Raw genomic sequence first — 17137 nt, forward strand, 5'->3', positions numbered from 1 at the left:
CATAACGAACTCAAGCAACCAGTTTGAATGGCAGTTAATGTAAGTTCTAGATCTTCACAGTAGAATTCTGGAATGACTTGTAAAAGTATTTTACTCCTCAAAGATGTGTATTATATAGCAAATATCTAGCCCCAGAGGTCAGATCTGAAGTGGCTCCACGTCTGAAATTAAACCTTAGGGGGTGAAGATTATATGGTGAAACTTTCATGCTTTAGTCATAAAATGCACAATTGTTTTGCTTATCAGCGGTCCGTTGAACGCATGTTCTATTTGCAGAATTCACGTGAAAAAATATAAAAATATCCATTCTTTAGGACGGCACAGTAAATGGGTTATTGTTGCTTATTTTGATTTTCAATTGAGCACAGTTACGGTTTTCTGTTCAGAAGTTAAAATTTGAAATGATGCGTCAATTTTCTAATTTTCCTTTTTTGCGCTTGTGGTTGGACTGAACCAGGGGGAGAACACCATCTAGCTGGACCAGGCTAGATGGTGGAAGAGAGCGCCGTCTGAAGTTGTTCGTGATTTTGACTCATTACTTTAGAGATTAATAACTGAAACTTCGCCGATTTTTGGGAGATGGCAGTTTAACATAACTTTCAGCCTATGTTGAATATATCTATAGTAGGCTATATTTGAATACCATGGTCATGCTATACCATAGCAAATAATTCCAGAATGCTTCGCCATCGACGTCAGTCTAGGCTATACAGGCTACCCTAAGCACTGTTTGACATGGGACATTTTGGGACACTTTACGCTAGACTAGTAGCCTAGAAATCTAGACGCGCCCCTAGCGGCAAATTACATTTGCTGCCAGGGCTAGTCTAGCAACTCTCTGTTGGCTTGTGAGCTCCAGAAATCGAAACTTAATCAGGCCAATGAAATCGTGTATAGAGTCGTTAGGTGGGCATAATGATTGATGGCAGAGTTGCAATGGTTTGGCTTGAATTCCCTGCTACTTGAAAACAAATAAGATGGATGTTGCTGCTGGCGAACAGTGTGACACGAGTTAAGCTTTTATTAAGTTGGCAAACGTTTGAACTAGCCAACTAGCTCCGCTGGTTGGAAACACATGGGACTCATAGCGCTGCCGCTGTCCTATTGCGTGCAGAGGGAAGAGACAACTGATTATCCCGCCCCTCGCACTGAGCACTGCCAACGGTGAGTGCCCAGACCCTACATTTTAATGTGGGTCTGGCCCGTCAGGCTACCTGTCCACTAGCCGGGATAATTTAGATGCAGTCTTGGCAATTCACCAGGAGAGGTCGCTGTTACTGAAGCTTCGGGTAATGAACCCATTTTCGAATCAACTGTTCAAAGTGGTTTAGTGCTTCACCATAGCTTCATTTGCCCATCACTAGTTAGGTCTGAAGTATTTTACTAAGATAAGCAGTCGGAACCGAAGTTGCCATAGTGGCTTACAGCCACTTTCCTGTCCTATCACTCTCAAAATTAGGAAGTAAGCTATAACTTTGTGAAATTTCCCTTGAGGTGTAGACCAAAACAAATAATGCATAACGAAAATGACATTGCTGTAAAATGATCAAGCAATTGGCACAGAGGTATTTATTCTAACTCCAACATTTGGCTCCAAAACTAAGCCCATTTATTGCAATTTACCAATTTAGTGTTTATAAGTGCCAGTGCCAACAATTAAATAATGTTCAAAATGTTCTCTGTAAAATTGCAACCTCTTGTGCATGACTTAGCTGGGTGAACAAAGCTGTCCATATTATGTTGTTAAGTAATGGGAGGGAGAAGAGGGGAAGCAATTTAATGTATTAATATGCACAACAGGTTTCATGCTGTAATCTAGACCTGACATCAAAGTAAATATCTGTTTTATGTAGATTTCTACACCTGCAGCATTTGGCATTAGGCTACTAACAAATTATTTCACCATTACTAAAAAATAGCCTACCATAAGGCTACTAACAAATTATTTCTGGGGTGAGCCTATTTGCTATGGTAACCTAGCAACCCGTGTGTGTGTGTGCACGCATGCGGTTCGTGAGGGAAGATGAGGGTGCATGCATGTGAGGGGTTCTTTTTTAGGCATACTATCTTGCAATTGAACGTGAATAAGTTTATTAGGCTACTTAAAAACATCAAAGCTAAACATTATATCACGACATCGCTACAAATATAGTATGTGATTAAAATCAGCCAAAATCAATGTAGGCTATAGGCTACGTAGCTAGATAGATAGATAGCCTACATTATAGACGCTTGGTGAAACAGCATGGAGTGGATGTTTTCGGTTCAGATGCTCGTTCTTTTCCTTTTTGAGTATGTAATGATCCCAAAACTGTACTTGAAAACTTTAGACATTCTCTGCCATTTATGGACATCTTGACTCCGCAATCGCGCCAGCTAAATTCAGAATGTATCACCAGAGTCAGTCTACGACATTCTCTGGTATCACGATTCACGCGCTAGTGGTGTGCTTCCTGAACAACAGTCCGTGTGGAACAATCAGATCCCTGTGCGTATAGTGCGCATCATAGGAATTTAACGAGGCTTCGAGGCAGGGTTTTTGCCTCGAGTAATTTTTGTAATCGAGTTATTCGAGTAACTCGATGAATCGTTTCAGCCCTACATGACATGATGTCCGGGATGAACGAAACATCTCGAATATTTGACAACCGTGACTTTTTCTGTGACTTTTATTCTGACGAGAAACTTGTCATGATACTCGACGACAGTGACGTACTAGGAAGACCTGGTCTATGTTTCAACTTGCAGCTAGTTTTAACTAACACGGTATGATAACGTGATGTTAAACTAATGTAATTGCGTGATTAAAACATCGTGCAAATATCAATATTGACGGTGTCTTTCCATAGAACTACAGCAGGTAACAATATATTCCATTACACCTAACGTCTGATCACACATGACACGCTGGTTTGACGAAGGCTATATTTGGTAACGTTGACCAGTTTAATGTTCAAGTTGCCTTGTGTCAGCTAACTTAACCGTGCTGTTAGGTTATCGATGCATGTATTGCATCACTAGCCCTTCCGACAACAACATACACACTAACATTAGAGCTTTGTTATTTGTACGTCTTGCAAATCATAAGTAAATTAATAGGTTTCATGTAGCAATATATGCTGACGTCAATACAAAACAAGGCACATTTTGTCTTAGATTTAAAAGACGGATTTAGTGTGTTATTATGTGTTCATACATGTGCTTAGTAAACGTCTATTTACGGGAAATGGCCGTCACTGTTAAAAATAAAGCAGAACGCACGCATTGGCGTTTTAAACGTTAAGGTTCAATACTGTCTACATTTGTCACTGTTGCAGAATAGAGTGGAAGCATGTGGAAGACGGCCACAGTTATAGCAGTGTTTGCGGTCACTTTGGGGTATTTCTATCATACTCATCCAAACCTGCCAGGTCAGCTGTGGTACTTCTCTCTACCATTCCCCAATGGCTCCAGTACCCTGAATGTAGAGGAGGACAACCTCAACACACCCACTTTTGAACAGGCCATTGCCAGTGCGTGGGAGGCTCTTATCACTGCTCCTACGCATCAGTGGAAAAGGATTGCTGTTGGGTAAATATGTGGTTTAAGTCACTGGGTACCTTTCTCTCTTTATTGAAATATGTGTGTGTTGCAATGGTAAGTGTCTTCCATCTGTTTCTAATGTTTTCAGAGTGAATGCCTGTGTGGACGTGGTGGTGTCAGGTGTGGGTTTACTTGAAGCTTTGGCTCTTGATCCTGGAAGAGGCTTTGACCATGAGGTTTTGCAGTCCAAAAATGACCTGATGGAAGCCTTTCTTCATTTTATGGAGAGGGGTGCTGCAGCAGAGCGCTTCTTCACAGACAAGGAAGTATTCCTTAGTATTGCACAGGCTGCTGCTGAGGACCCTAGTGCTCAGGTAACTAAATAAGGCAGTTTGATATAGGCCTATCATACAGTCATACTGGCCTTTCAAGATGGATTGTTAGATTCACTCGATTGTTACAAAGTGGGTGGAATGACTAGGCCAGATGCAAAAGACACATTTTGTTTGTATTTTACTAGTATTAGCATACTGTACCCTCCACATTTATTGTCACCCCTGGTAAAGTGGAGGAAAAAAAGAGGTACATTAAATCTTCTACAATTTATGTCAGTCTCACAATGAAAACAATAAGGACATTCCAACATTATACAGAAGCAATTTTATTCTGAAAAAAAAAAAAAACCCTCATAAATACAAAGTTCATGACCTCATTCTATAGAGAACCGAAGTCCACAGATGTTTGTCAATTTTCAAGACAATTTATCATGTAAAGAACGTTGCAATTTGTTGCGTAACAATTAAATTACAACATTGTGAAAGCTCGTAATTCCAATGACTACAAACCTATCAGTCGCGCTAGTGACGTTAGCCCATTCACAGCCTTACTGGAATGTACAAGCATACCAGCAACAGGTCTTACTTGGGCTTCCCTGGCCGATGAAATAGAGGATTAAACACATAAGGTAAGTTGTATTCGTCCATAGAGTGTACATAAACTACTGTTAAGTGACAAAGCTGGTAGCAGGATGTAACCGTTAACTAGCATGATAGCTAGCTGTATCGTTTCACTACGTTGGTGACATACATCGTTCGAGACGTGTGATGTAGTTCACTGAACGGATTCACACAAAAACATAACTTTTGCAGTCTATCGAACAACAGTACTTTCCTTTTTTTTTTTAAGTATATTTTTTGGGTTTTTTTATGCCTTTAATGATATAGGACAGTGGAGAGTGACAGGAAGTGAGTGGGAGAGAGAGCAGGGGTGGGATCCGGAAAAGACCACGGGGCGGGAATCGAACCTGGGTCGCCGGCGTACAGTGCAGGTGCCCCAGCCAGTTGCGCCACAGCTGGGGCCACAACAGTACTTTCTTGACGTAGTACAGTGTCTTGTGTAATTCCGCTGGATTTTCTTGTAAAAATTATTTTTTTTGCATATTTTGCTAGTATTCACCCCTTGCAAGTGACGTCACGTTTTGTTCGCGCCACAGCAAAATAGCCTAGTGGACGGCAAGAACACGAATCAAATCAATGGGTTGTAATGGGACATATCGCACAGCTAGGAGATTATAGTGAGATTTAACCGTAGTAATGCCCTTCCACGACTGTTGGCTTATTGTTTGGAATACAACAACATCCCATGTTCTTGCATAGATATATTTTGGTTTGTTTTCTTTGTGTTTCGGGAGTATTTCAACCACAATTGCATGCTTACCTCCTCAGTGTATAAAGCACAGCAGCGGTTGCTATAGCAACCATAGACTCTGAACAGGACGGCAGATAGCACTTAGGCAAAGTCTTTGGCAAGATCTGAATGTAAACAGATAATACCGTTCAAGTTTTTTTTAATTTCCTATTTCTTTCAATTCTTTAACTTAAGACATGTAAGAAGTAAGTTTATTCGCTGGGCAACGTACAAACTGACGAGTTACATTAGCCCTAGCACTATGAGCTACGATACACGTTAGCTAGAATAGCTAGCTTCTAAGCATGGCAGCTAGTTATTATTTCATGTTCTGATATGACATTCTTAACGTTTTGACTATGTTACAACTGATAAAAGCAAGACAAATAAAGTAACCAAATCGCTTTGCAATATTTTAGTCCAGAAATACTTATGGGTGTTCATTTACCATAATGTTAATTACAGTAGCCTAACGTAACGTTATCTCCCCTTGCTGTTACCACCAGTTTTAATAACTTTACATTTGCGATCATGACCCATTTCATCGAACAACACCACTGGCATCTTCTTTGACTATCAGACCCCAAACAGCAATTCATTGAACTACAAAGATGTTATAGTAATGGTGTTCAGTTCATCATAATCTTTATGACATAATATAATTTGCCGTCCAGCATGGAGCCGTCACGTGACTTAAGTCACGTGTCTGCAAGGGGTGAATAGAGTCTAAGGAACAAGATTTTTTTTGTCTTCAAATTTTCACGATCCATTTTCACACTTAGATGACATCATCATTTATATAATGCATAATTAAGACTGGGACTACTATGACTTGGGGGTCAAATGTGAGAAAACACTGGTAAAGAGGGTATTCTGCCTAATTTTTGGGTGCTGATTCTGAATATCATATTTACTTAGCATATTTTTTTAGTTTTAAACCTGCTAATTAGCATTTGCGGCCTGAAACTGGCCTCCATAGGCAACATAGAACGGGTGAATAGAGTACCGAAGCCATGACCAAAACGTCACTCTTAACAGCCGCCAGTCTTTGAGAAGACGTGAAATATCCACTGGAATTTTGTTTCTTACTATTACACCTGCCAGGGTATCCGTGTTATGTCTAAGCTGCTGCCTAGCAGGTAAAGCACATTTAAATGGCTATAGCCTACATTTAAAACAATTTATTAGCTAGAAATGATGCCACATGTCTACATTCAATGCTATTTAAGCCACTTCGAAAGTTTGTTTAGATCCAGTGATTCTGCCGTCATGGAAACGCTACGTCACACTTCGTGACTCTATAGGGTAAAGATTTACCCTTGATATTCTTATGAAACTTTACTAGTTGATTATTTATGTAGAGACAATATTTTTTTGCATTACAAGTTTTCTGAAAATATATGTTTAGGGATGTAATTTAACAATATCTCATTAATTGCATACATTTCAATTACAGACATCTGAATATTGGATATTTAACATTGAATGTAGTCACGTTCAGGTTTGCCTTCAGAACTTTTTCTGGATTCAGAGCCTTAAAAGAATGGCTTGTTCAAGCGCCAGTCCTAGGTTATGCCGATTTCAGTCGTCCCTTTATCTTAGAGACGGATGCAAGCCATGCAGGATTGGGGGCAGTTCTGTCACAGGAGAAGGATGGGTTACAGCGACCAATAGCCGGGTGCTAGCCGGGGCTTGCGGCCAAGTGAGAAGAACATGTCAAATTATAGTGCCATGAAACTCAAACTCCTTGCAGTCAAGTGGGCAATCACAAAAAAAAATGGCAGGTATCTCCTGGGCAACACGTTCACCGTGTACACTGACAACAATCCCCTCCAATACCTGCAGTCAGCGAAACTGGGCGCTCTGGAACATTGCTGGGTTTCTCAGCTTGCCCTCTATATTACAACATCTTGAGCTGATCTGATGCCAACATCCAAGACTCTTGGATGACAGAATCTTGTATGGTGGACACCATCCCTGGTCGAACCAAAAGAGACCTGAAAGTCCTGCAAGGGACTGTTCCCTGTATTTCCAGATACCTGTGGTTTTGGTGACGGGGACGACCACATACCCGTTAAGACAAGTGGAGTGAACCAAGGGAAGTCCGCAGTTGATAAAGCAGTGGTCCCAGATACAGGAAATGGATGGGACCTTGCACCGAGCGATCCAGGCTCCTCCTTCCAGGGATCCAGTGCTGCAGCTTTTACTGCCAAAGGTGTTGCGAGTCGAAGTGCTCACTAGCCTACACAACAACCACGGCCATCTGGGGGTGGACAGGACCACAGATTTGATATGACAGAGGTGCTACTGGCCCCAGATGTGGCATGAGGTGCAAAAGGGGTGTTCTGAGTGTGAGCACTGTGTGGTTGCTAAAGCAAGACAACCCAAGCCAGAACCTTTTTGGGAAATATTAGCCACTAAGCCTTTGTAGATAATCTCCATTGACTTTACTCTCTTGGATTGGGCTAGCTCAGGACAAGCGAATGTTCTGGTAGTCACAAATGTTTTCTCAAAGTTTACCCAGGCCTTTCTCACCCTTGATCAGAGAGCTTCCACCGTAGCTAAGATTCTAACTGAGAGATGATTCTATTTGTATGGCGTGCCAAGGAGAATCCACTCTGATCAGGGGCGCAGCTTTGAGGGGGAGCTGTTGAAGCACCTGTGTGACACCTACATCATAACAAAGACTAGAACCACCACTTTATCCTCCAGAGTGGAATGGTCAATGTGAACGTTTCAACAGGGCACTTCATGACTTGCTCAGGACCTTACCCCTTGAAAAGAAGCGTAAATGGCCCCAGTTGCTCCCTGAGCTGCTGTTCGCCTTTAATACCACTGTGTACCAGTCCACACAGCACTCCCCATACAAGCTGATGTTCAGTCAGAAGCCACAGTTACCAGTTGACCACCTACTTGGAAATACTGGAGGTGACCACAGGGACAGTCCACCGACTGATTGGGTGGTGCAACATCAAGAGTACCTGACTTCTGTCTATGCTAGTGCTAGGAGACACTTAAAAGAGGCTGCGGCATATCGTAGGCATGGTGGTCCTAACACTGTAGTCCTTTTCCACCTCACTGAGGCCAGGTGCAGGACAAAAAAAGCTTGTCAAGGAAAGAAGAGTAGTTGTCCGCACACTGCAATCATAACACATAACGCAACGTTTCGCCTCATCAGGCCTGATGAAGACCCTGGTGGGTCGAAACGTTGCCTTATGTTTTTAACTCAATAAATTTAGTTATTCTGGGAGATTGCAGTGTGCGGTCCTGAGACTACCCATATTACCACCTGACACTCTAGTCTATTTCTAGTGGGCAGTGGTAGTGTAGTGGTTAAGGAGCTGGGCTAGTGCAGTAGCCTGAAAGTTGTCGGTTCAATTCCCGGCTTTCACTGTTATGCCCTTGAGCAAGGCACTTGACCCCAAGTTGCTCCGGGGAAAATGTGATCCCTTGTAATATAGCTGACATACAGTATGTAAGTGACTTTGGTCAAGAAGTGTCTGCTAAATATAATGTACATGTAAGCTCTTTTGACATTGTGGAGTGTCTTGATGGAATTGGCACACACTAAAAGATTAGGCTGTATGGGGAAGAGGGCCCCCTTAAGACGTTCCACTAATAATACTGCCAGACAGCATTCAAACCCCTTCCACCTCCCACAGTCTGTTTCACATGAGTTCTCTGCCAGTGTAGCAGAAGTAAATATTCTCCCCATCCCCTTCAGGCCTTGGCAGTATAGTATGCTACCAGGACAGTGAACTTTAAAGCTAGGTGTGTATGTGGAAAGGCTGACCTGCAGCGCTGGCGCACACGCCCAGCCGTGGGTGGTGATCATATACGTAGCTTCCTCTCTGGGAGAACAATGCCGTTTGAAATTTTTGGCGCATGGGTGTTTGTAGTTGTTGGAAGAACATTGCTTTTTCATTGCTTCTCGCATGCCCGGCCTGTTGGCTGTGGATAACCCGTTGCTTTTAAAGAGGGCAAATGCACATGGTTTAGTGTTTGAGCAATGTTTTCCCTTGAGTTATTAGTTTTTTGTATTAGTTCAGGCTGTGAGAGGGCCATGCGTGGTTTGTCTGTTTGTTTGTACCTTATATTCTTTTGTTTGTTAATTTTGCCTACTGTTACTCAACTACCCATGCCTATGACACCTAGTGGTGTACTGTGTTGCCTGTACTATTATAAGATTATCAAGACAAATTTCTCTTAAGGTAGACAATAGAATGACATGGCAGGTCAAGGAAAGCATTAAGAATCGTTTTTGACATAGGCAACAAGGGTGGAGGTGTTTTTACACTTTTCAGACACTCAGTTCAGACTCAGTAAGTTTGAAAACTATTGATATTGTTTTAGAACCAACAACCTTTCTACATTATCTGGGGATTTTGTGTGCAAAAGGTGGAATTAATTGTCAAAAAATTAGAAGAAAATGTGAAAATCACTTTTCAGACTAGATATAATCACTTATTTTAAAACGTAACCTAACCCTAGGAAAAAAACACTAAAGATGGATTGTGAAAATTTGAAGACAAAAAAATCTTGTTCCTTAGACTCTATATTAGCGAAATATGCAAAAAAAATCATTTTTACATGAAAATCCAGCGGGACCCTATTTTCCAAACACAGCGTACTGTACTAACGTGAAAATTTATCTTTAAAATGTACACGCATCATATGTGAAATGTTTGGCACAATTCGAACAGGACCAAAAAAGAATTCTCTCCATTGACTCCTGTTCATATTTTTTCGAAAGATAGGTCCCATGAACTGGAAGTAGAAGAGCGTGACTTCGGCTCTATATAACGCAGTGCTAGAAAGTCCAATAAGATACATAATGGCAGCCTGGTTTGGCACTTTCTCGGTCCAGTGCAGATCAAAAATTGAGAAACTAGTTTAAAATGTTATGAAAGTTATCAATAGAAATGACTGGTCATCCCTTCAATCTATCTGTGAAAAAGTAGTGGTAAAACATGCACGCAGTATCATAGATCAGCTCAAACTTCTTTGACCTGAGGCCCGGTCATGGCAGACTTTGGGGTCAAAAGCCCCACCAATACAACCACCCACACATTTTTTTTTGGGGGTGGCGGGGTGTCTGAGGTCAGATTATCAGGGATGCAAACATCACTCTTTTATACATCATCTACTGCAGGCTACCAGAGGAACCAGAGAAGCGTTTTCTCATATGGGGCTGCTGGTCAAATGTTCGGTGCTTCTGTCTCTCATCTGATAATATTTAATCATGTAGCAAAGGAGTGGTAGATGTAGCCTATAGCTCTTATAGCAGCTAAGAAAATATTGGGAGGCAACTCTCTCAGTTCGTACTAGGCTACTTATTTTCGCAGTAGATCTACTTCAGCTGGAAGTTTTAACACGCAAATGTTGACTTGATTGGTGTGTAAGCTTTCAGTTGATGCTGGCACTGCCATCTGACTGTGATCATCCAAAACCGTACATAACAATTATTCCACCTACTGTATGAGCCTATCAGTAACAAAGTTCGATCTAGTCATAAACTTATAAAGTCATAAAGCCTATTAACCATTTTTTTTTTATGTAACCTAGGCCTAGTATCTCATGTTATGTGGGAATTGCAAGAATACAAGTGAAAACAATTCCTTACTTTAACCACGCAAGTGTGTGTGTCGTTAAATAAAACGTTAGGAAAACTCTAAATCAAAGATGGCGCTATCCATCAACAAAAACAGCATGGCGTTAAAACGTAATTTAAAGTCCCAGACATTTAAAGGGACAGCGATCACTCAAGACATACAGTAGGCCTACACCACAACTGAGTGATGAACATGAAATGCTTTTAATAGCCTACAAAACACTGCATTTAGACGACAACTGCGTGTAGAACCATGCTAATCTAGTTAAAGTGACTTACCTTCCAGCTGCCCCGGCACCGACCTATTTACAGTGCTCCCCCCGTACTGTACATCAATTCTATTCACCATATCATTAAGCATCATAGTGATACTATATCGTTTGATACTATTTCTGTTAGTCTGACATCTCCCAGGTTGCCAGATTGTGTATGAAATACACCCTAGACATACACGATCACTTACTTTCAATTTCAACCGTTTTGTCATAGGCTAAAACCTGGCAACCCAAAACCCAGGAAGCGGGTGCCATCTGCGCAGCCTGAGTCTCGCAAGCAAGCGGGCTAGTTGAATAGCCTATTCCGGAACCAGCTGTTGTCAAATTGTTGGGAATTTAATTGATTAACACATCACATAAACTGTTATTGAGTGTTGTTGATGCACAATAGGCAACTTGTGTCCTCGGAACCAAATCTGGCAGCAAGCAGCTTTGGAGTTTTGGAAGTAGGCTGCAGGCAAGCAGCTGGTGGATACATAACTGGCATGCGTAGGCTTTCGGTAAGGTAAAAGCAACGACTGAAATGCAGTGTTGAAACACTTGTATGAAACATGTTAAATATGCAAACACTGATACACTACAAACACTGACCCCCCCCCCCTCGATACAATACCTGCCATAAATATCTCGATACTGAAACGATACCACAGTGAAATCCTAAAATATCTGGAAAAGAAAGGAGGCAGACATCCTCCAAGTGTATTGAGTCATTTGTGTTGAATTTGGTGCACTTTTGTAGTGTGCAGGTCAATTCTGGGTTCTAAACTTCCTACATAATTGTTATTTTTATAGTCAGTAAAACAGTAGTTTGTGTGTAATTAAGTCCTTTATTGTTTGTTATAGTTAATTTACATTGTGTCCTGTTTTGGCAATAAATTACATTTACTGTAAATAGCCAAAGTAGGCTAGATCAAGATCAGTGTTCAAATTACTGCATGCAAATCACTGAATGCTATGTAGAAGGGCCTAATCTTTAGGCCATCTGATGTAGGCTACCCTAGGCCTTTCCGTGTGTACGGGATTTCCTTGACAGATGCAAAGGGGAAACAAGTGAAGACAGTCTTCTTTGCTCCCAGTGTGATTTAATAAGTACAATTTTTCAGCCACTCAGGACTTCTTAGTGTTAATTTTGTCAGACAAGACGAGACAAAATATGTTCGTCAACGACCTTTTTTCATTGACTAAGACGAGACTGCACTAATGTCCTGAAACACTGACTAAGACTATATTAACACTTTGAGTGCCAAAAACGCAATATTATGTGTGATTTTAGGAACTCTCAATGAATAGAACTAAAATATATATAAAAAAAAAAGATAAAGATCGAAAACTCATGAAAACGCACAATCTGGACATTTTATCTTGTCACGGTTCAGACAGACGACCAGAGGACCACAATTGCGTCACACCAGAAAGTTTATTAAACTTAAGGGAAGTAGGGAGTGAGTGAAGGCTCCAGGGGTTACCGGGAATAACAGGGATTCCGTCCAATGTGCTGTGACTGTTCCCCCCAGTGGCAGCGATTCGTCCTATGACGCCGGTGGTGGGTGGTCCGGAAGTCCTGGGGGGGGGGGGGAATACAGACACAACAGGGCGGATGAAACGAGGCAGGAGTACAGTTCAAGGGAAATCCAAATTCGTAGTGGCAAGGCAGAAGGCTGGTCAGAGTTACCGGGATCGAAGAGTAGTCGGGAGTCGTTACGGCAGAAAGCAGGTCTGGTTTTCTGGGGCAGAAGAGAATCCAAGATTCAGGCAGGCCCGGGGTCACAAAACAAGAGTGAGCCAGAAGCGCGAGCAAACAGGTTCCGGGTGTGAGCTTTGCAGACGATCTGACAAAGGAGAGCTGAAAGACAGGGCTTTAAATACTGGGAGAGGTTAGTGGGTAATGCAGAGCAGCTGGCAGAGTAATTAGAGCAGAGCAGAGCAGGGACAGGTGGAGCTAGTTAGGCTGAGTAGAGAGAGTGGTGAGCAGAGTGGAAGATAATGGAAACCACTTAAGGTGGTAACCCGGTGGAGTGAGAGGGCTCATGACATTATCTGGACATTTTATCATAACTCGGCTTTTGATGGTTGGCCCTTTGGGTCGAATCATTGACGTATTGTACTACTAAAATAGAAAGATCAAAACAGAAAGCGGTTTTAGGATTATTATCACAAATTGAACGCCACCATAGTTTACTTTATCACTAGGGTTGGGCACCGAAACACGGTTCTAACTGGCAATTATTTGAAATGTTATCAACAAAGTTGTAGGTGAAAACTTTATTTCACGGTGTGTTCTAAACAACATAATGGCATGATATTAATCTTTCATGTGCATGAGGCCCATATAGCATCACAATGAATATGAAGATCATGTTAAAAGTTAGCTGGCAAAAACATAAATATGTAGGTTACATACCTGATGTCACTGAGCTGTGAAAGAGGCTACGGAACCATCTCTGCACGTTATCGCTAATTAAACTCAGCTGACTGGTATTAGCGCATAGCCATAGTTGCTGTTAAAATGCCTACTAGCGCTGGGAATCTAAACACTTCAACACCGACATATAGCCAAACATGTTCAAAACTATTGCGTGTTATGGGGGAAGGCATATTTCTTGAAGCATTTGTGAACACACTGAATTAACTGGAAAGTAGTCCCTGTTAGAATAGCTTGCTTGCAAATGGCGTTGTCCATGACTGGCAGTTCTATGGCAAGCGGTTTTAACATACCTTATGGCAAACTACCTACACTGGGTAAACTTGAAAGCAGAGCTTACTTGTGTGTGCATCCATGGCAAGCTGTTTTAACATTTTAAATGTATTATGCATAGGAGCAATGAGATATTGATAGTAAATTGAATATAACAGTTCAATTTCATGTTCAAATTTGTCTTATCAATAAAAAAAAGCAATTCATGCTTTATAGCAATTTATTGTAAAAACAAAGTACCGGTTTAGGCACCATTTTGGCACTGGCACCGTTTTAAAAGTATCGATTTAGCACCGGTATCGGATAAAACCCAAACGATACCCAACCCTATTTATCACACTTGGCCACTGCAGAAAAACACTTGTAACATTATTAACATGGACAAAAGATAGGAAGAATAAGGCTAGTTCTGTAATTCACTGTTCTTTTGCAATATGATAGCATTCACGAACTAATCTTTTTTTGACAGGTAAACTAACATAAACAGCACAATATACAGTAACATTATAGCCAGTTGGCAAAAAGCAATCAATCATTGAAAAAGTTACTCGCTAAAATGTACCCATCTAGAGTTATCATTAGATCACAGCTCTAGGGTACTTGGGTTTGAGATGCTCATGCATCATCATCGTGCCGTCAGATGACTCTTCTTTGCGGAGTCTGAATTCAACCTGTTTAGTTGCTTTATTTCACTAAAATGTTTCCACACGTTTTAAGTTTTAAGGTTGACGTTTTGGCCTCACCTTCACTTCACTAGACTAAGGCAAAGCCTAAAACTCTTTATTTACAAACTTTTCCAGACATTGATTGGAGAAATGAATGGGAAGCTTACTTTTGGAAGCTGAGCCCTCACGGAGATGGCCGGTGACTGTTGAGCTCTATAGGCATATAGGTTGCAACTAAATGCATTTTAACACTTTATGCAGATAATAAAATGTACAGCATGTTTGTGTCAAAGTTGTTTATGACCTGTGCTCAATGACCATATGATAATACTATGTTAAATCAATTGGGTCGTTATGAGGTGAGAAAAGGCATAAAAAAAGGCAACCTTACTATTGTTTCAAAACCATTCCATTCTTCAGAAGTTTACGAAGCAAAGCCGATAATATTGATATGTGTACTGTAAAACTCCAAATAATAGCCCGGGCTTTTATTTTCCCAAATCGCCAAAGTGCACCGGCTAGTATTAGAGACAGGCGTCTATATGAGACAGGCCTTTAATTCCCTTTACACAAAACTTTTCCTCTGCAGAGATGGAAAATATTATCGCATTAATTATTTCAAACACACTGAATGTCTACCTATATGACTAGGCTATCTGATGACAATTAGTGTTGAGATGTTCACTGAGTGAGATACAGTAAGATCCAAATAGCGGGGATAGCCAGAAAAGATGAAATACGTTTTAATCAAACGTAATTTACAAAGGGATCGTATCACACTGAAAGCTCATATTTTGTCACTAGCAACCTAGCCTATATCATGTTGCAGCTGTGACTAGAGATGGTGAATGCTTTGCGACGGCTTGCAACAACGTGCAACATCTAATTCACACTGCTGCAACTCCTTTCTGCAACGGTTTCGTGTCATTGCAAATCTTTGGTGTGAATTGCGCTTTAAACGGACGATCTGACGGATTTTAGAAAAAAACAGACCAGGCCTCTATTGGAGACCAGCCTTTAACCCAAACCTATTATTTGAAGTTTTACGGTATTTCACTTAGGGTAAGTAGCTACTTGACATAGCTCACTTAAGTAGCAATGTGACAATGTAGGAACAGGCTTCCATATGCTTCCATCACCAGCAGCAAGATAGGCTGCTTCCAATCACTTGTTATTATCAAAAAATGTTATGTAATGTTATTATATCATATGGAGGAAGAGGTAGCCTATCTGACATTGCTAACCTAGTCTGATATCAGGCTATCGGTAACCGTTTAGGAAAATGTAAGGGAATAATGAGATATGAGAATCCTCCACCTCCTCAGAGCAGACTTCGCACAGCACTGTTTGTAAGGAGTTAACCTATGATTGGCAACTTTTGCATAACAATTCAGGTGGTGACATGCAAGTTGTCTACAAAGGCAAAAACCACCTCAAGCGAGCATATAATATTCTACCTAAGCTTATATATGTATGTTCAAATTATCTGGGGTGCTTTAATATGTGTAGGGCAAAAATGCTCAGGGTTTTTAGAGGAGGAAGAGGAATTAAGCCAATTAGGCTTAACAGCAGTGTGTGGCGTCCCAGACCCACCCCCTGCACACTCATAATAAGTTCTCTACAACAGATTGTTCTATCATTCTTCTTTGTTGCTATGGCCGTCTTTGATCCGATCAGGAACATAACTAAACAAATTGCAAGCCCTTAATGTGGGCACCAACAAATCCCAACAAATTCTTCAGTCAATCATCTCCGTCTCTGTGGCAGTTTATGATCCAATTAGCAACATAACCACACAAAATGGCAGGTGCCATTAACTACCTGTAACAATTCAATGTATTACAACAAATTATAAAGTTCAACGACACCGTTTGTACTACTAATTGTGTTATTTATTTACTAGATAGCGTAAGAAAGAGAGAAGAAGAAACAAAAAAGGGCCTTCATATAGAGCAGGCCGCATATTAATCTCTGTCTGTTTGTATTCCCCGTAAAGTCTGTGTGTTAATTCTGTTAGTTTACTGTAACTCAGTCTTTGATCTTATATGATACAAAAACAGTAAACAGTAATCCAAATCCCAGGAAAGATATTCCAACAAACAAAAAAATAAGTCCTTAAGTTTTCCAAACCACAGCTTAATCGTTATGGCAGCAATGACACCCGGCAATAAACAAAAATAAAAAAAGTCACATCTCACCCACGATCCGTTTCCAGGTGGTATTCCAAAGCGATTTAGTCCATTAGTCCGCCCCGAAAAAACAAACAAATATCCACCGTCGAGCAATTCTGATCACCATGGTGAAGCCATTTAATTCCTCCTTTGTCTCACTCCGACACCATGTTCCTAGTTTAAATTTCTCTGCCCTATGACGGAATTCGGTCAGCTGATTTACCTGTGCAAGCTGCGCTTCAGAGAGACAGACGTGCAGTCAGTAAGGAAAAATGAGTGAAAAGTGAATCTCTATTTAAGTGAAATTTCTTTCCTTACTCTCGTATGCATACAAAACAGAACATAACCTGGCCAGGAATAACTTATATTTTTTCTTTATTTAGATACATGCATTCATTTACTATTTAATTCATTTATGAGCCCTTGTATATGTGGCAGTGGCTACATACCACTTCAGAAATAGCGACACTGCAACGAGATTTCAGAAGCGTTGGGGGTGACTACTCCAAAGC

At 40.9% G+C, this 17137-nt stretch overlaps 1 protein-coding gene across 6 annotated transcripts in view; it reads left to right on the forward strand.

Moving 5' to 3' along the window:
- Positions 1-2664: 2664 nt before the first annotated feature.
- Positions 2665-17137, forward strand: part of adpgk (ADP-dependent glucokinase) — a 41398-nt gene continuing 26925 nt past the window's right edge. For 2 of the 6 annotated variants that reach the window (XM_042108801.1, XM_042108803.1), the window contains exons 1-3: positions 2702-2860; positions 3318-3570; positions 3671-3896. In XM_042108801.1, coding sequence (XP_041964735.1) covers positions 3332-3570; positions 3671-3896 — 465 coding nt within the window. In that variant the 5' untranslated portion in view covers positions 2702-2860; positions 3318-3331. Of the gene's footprint in view, positions 2861-3317; positions 3571-3670; positions 3897-13147; positions 13196-17137 lie in introns of those variants that run through there. The other 4 variants (XM_042108802.1, XM_042108804.1, XM_042108806.1 and 1 more) reach the window with 4 other exon arrangements.

This window comes from Alosa sapidissima, chromosome 11 (assembly GCF_018492685.1).
Source record: "Alosa sapidissima isolate fAloSap1 chromosome 11, fAloSap1.pri, whole genome shotgun sequence".
NCBI lineage: Eukaryota > Metazoa > Chordata > Actinopteri > Clupeiformes > Clupeidae > Alosa > Alosa sapidissima.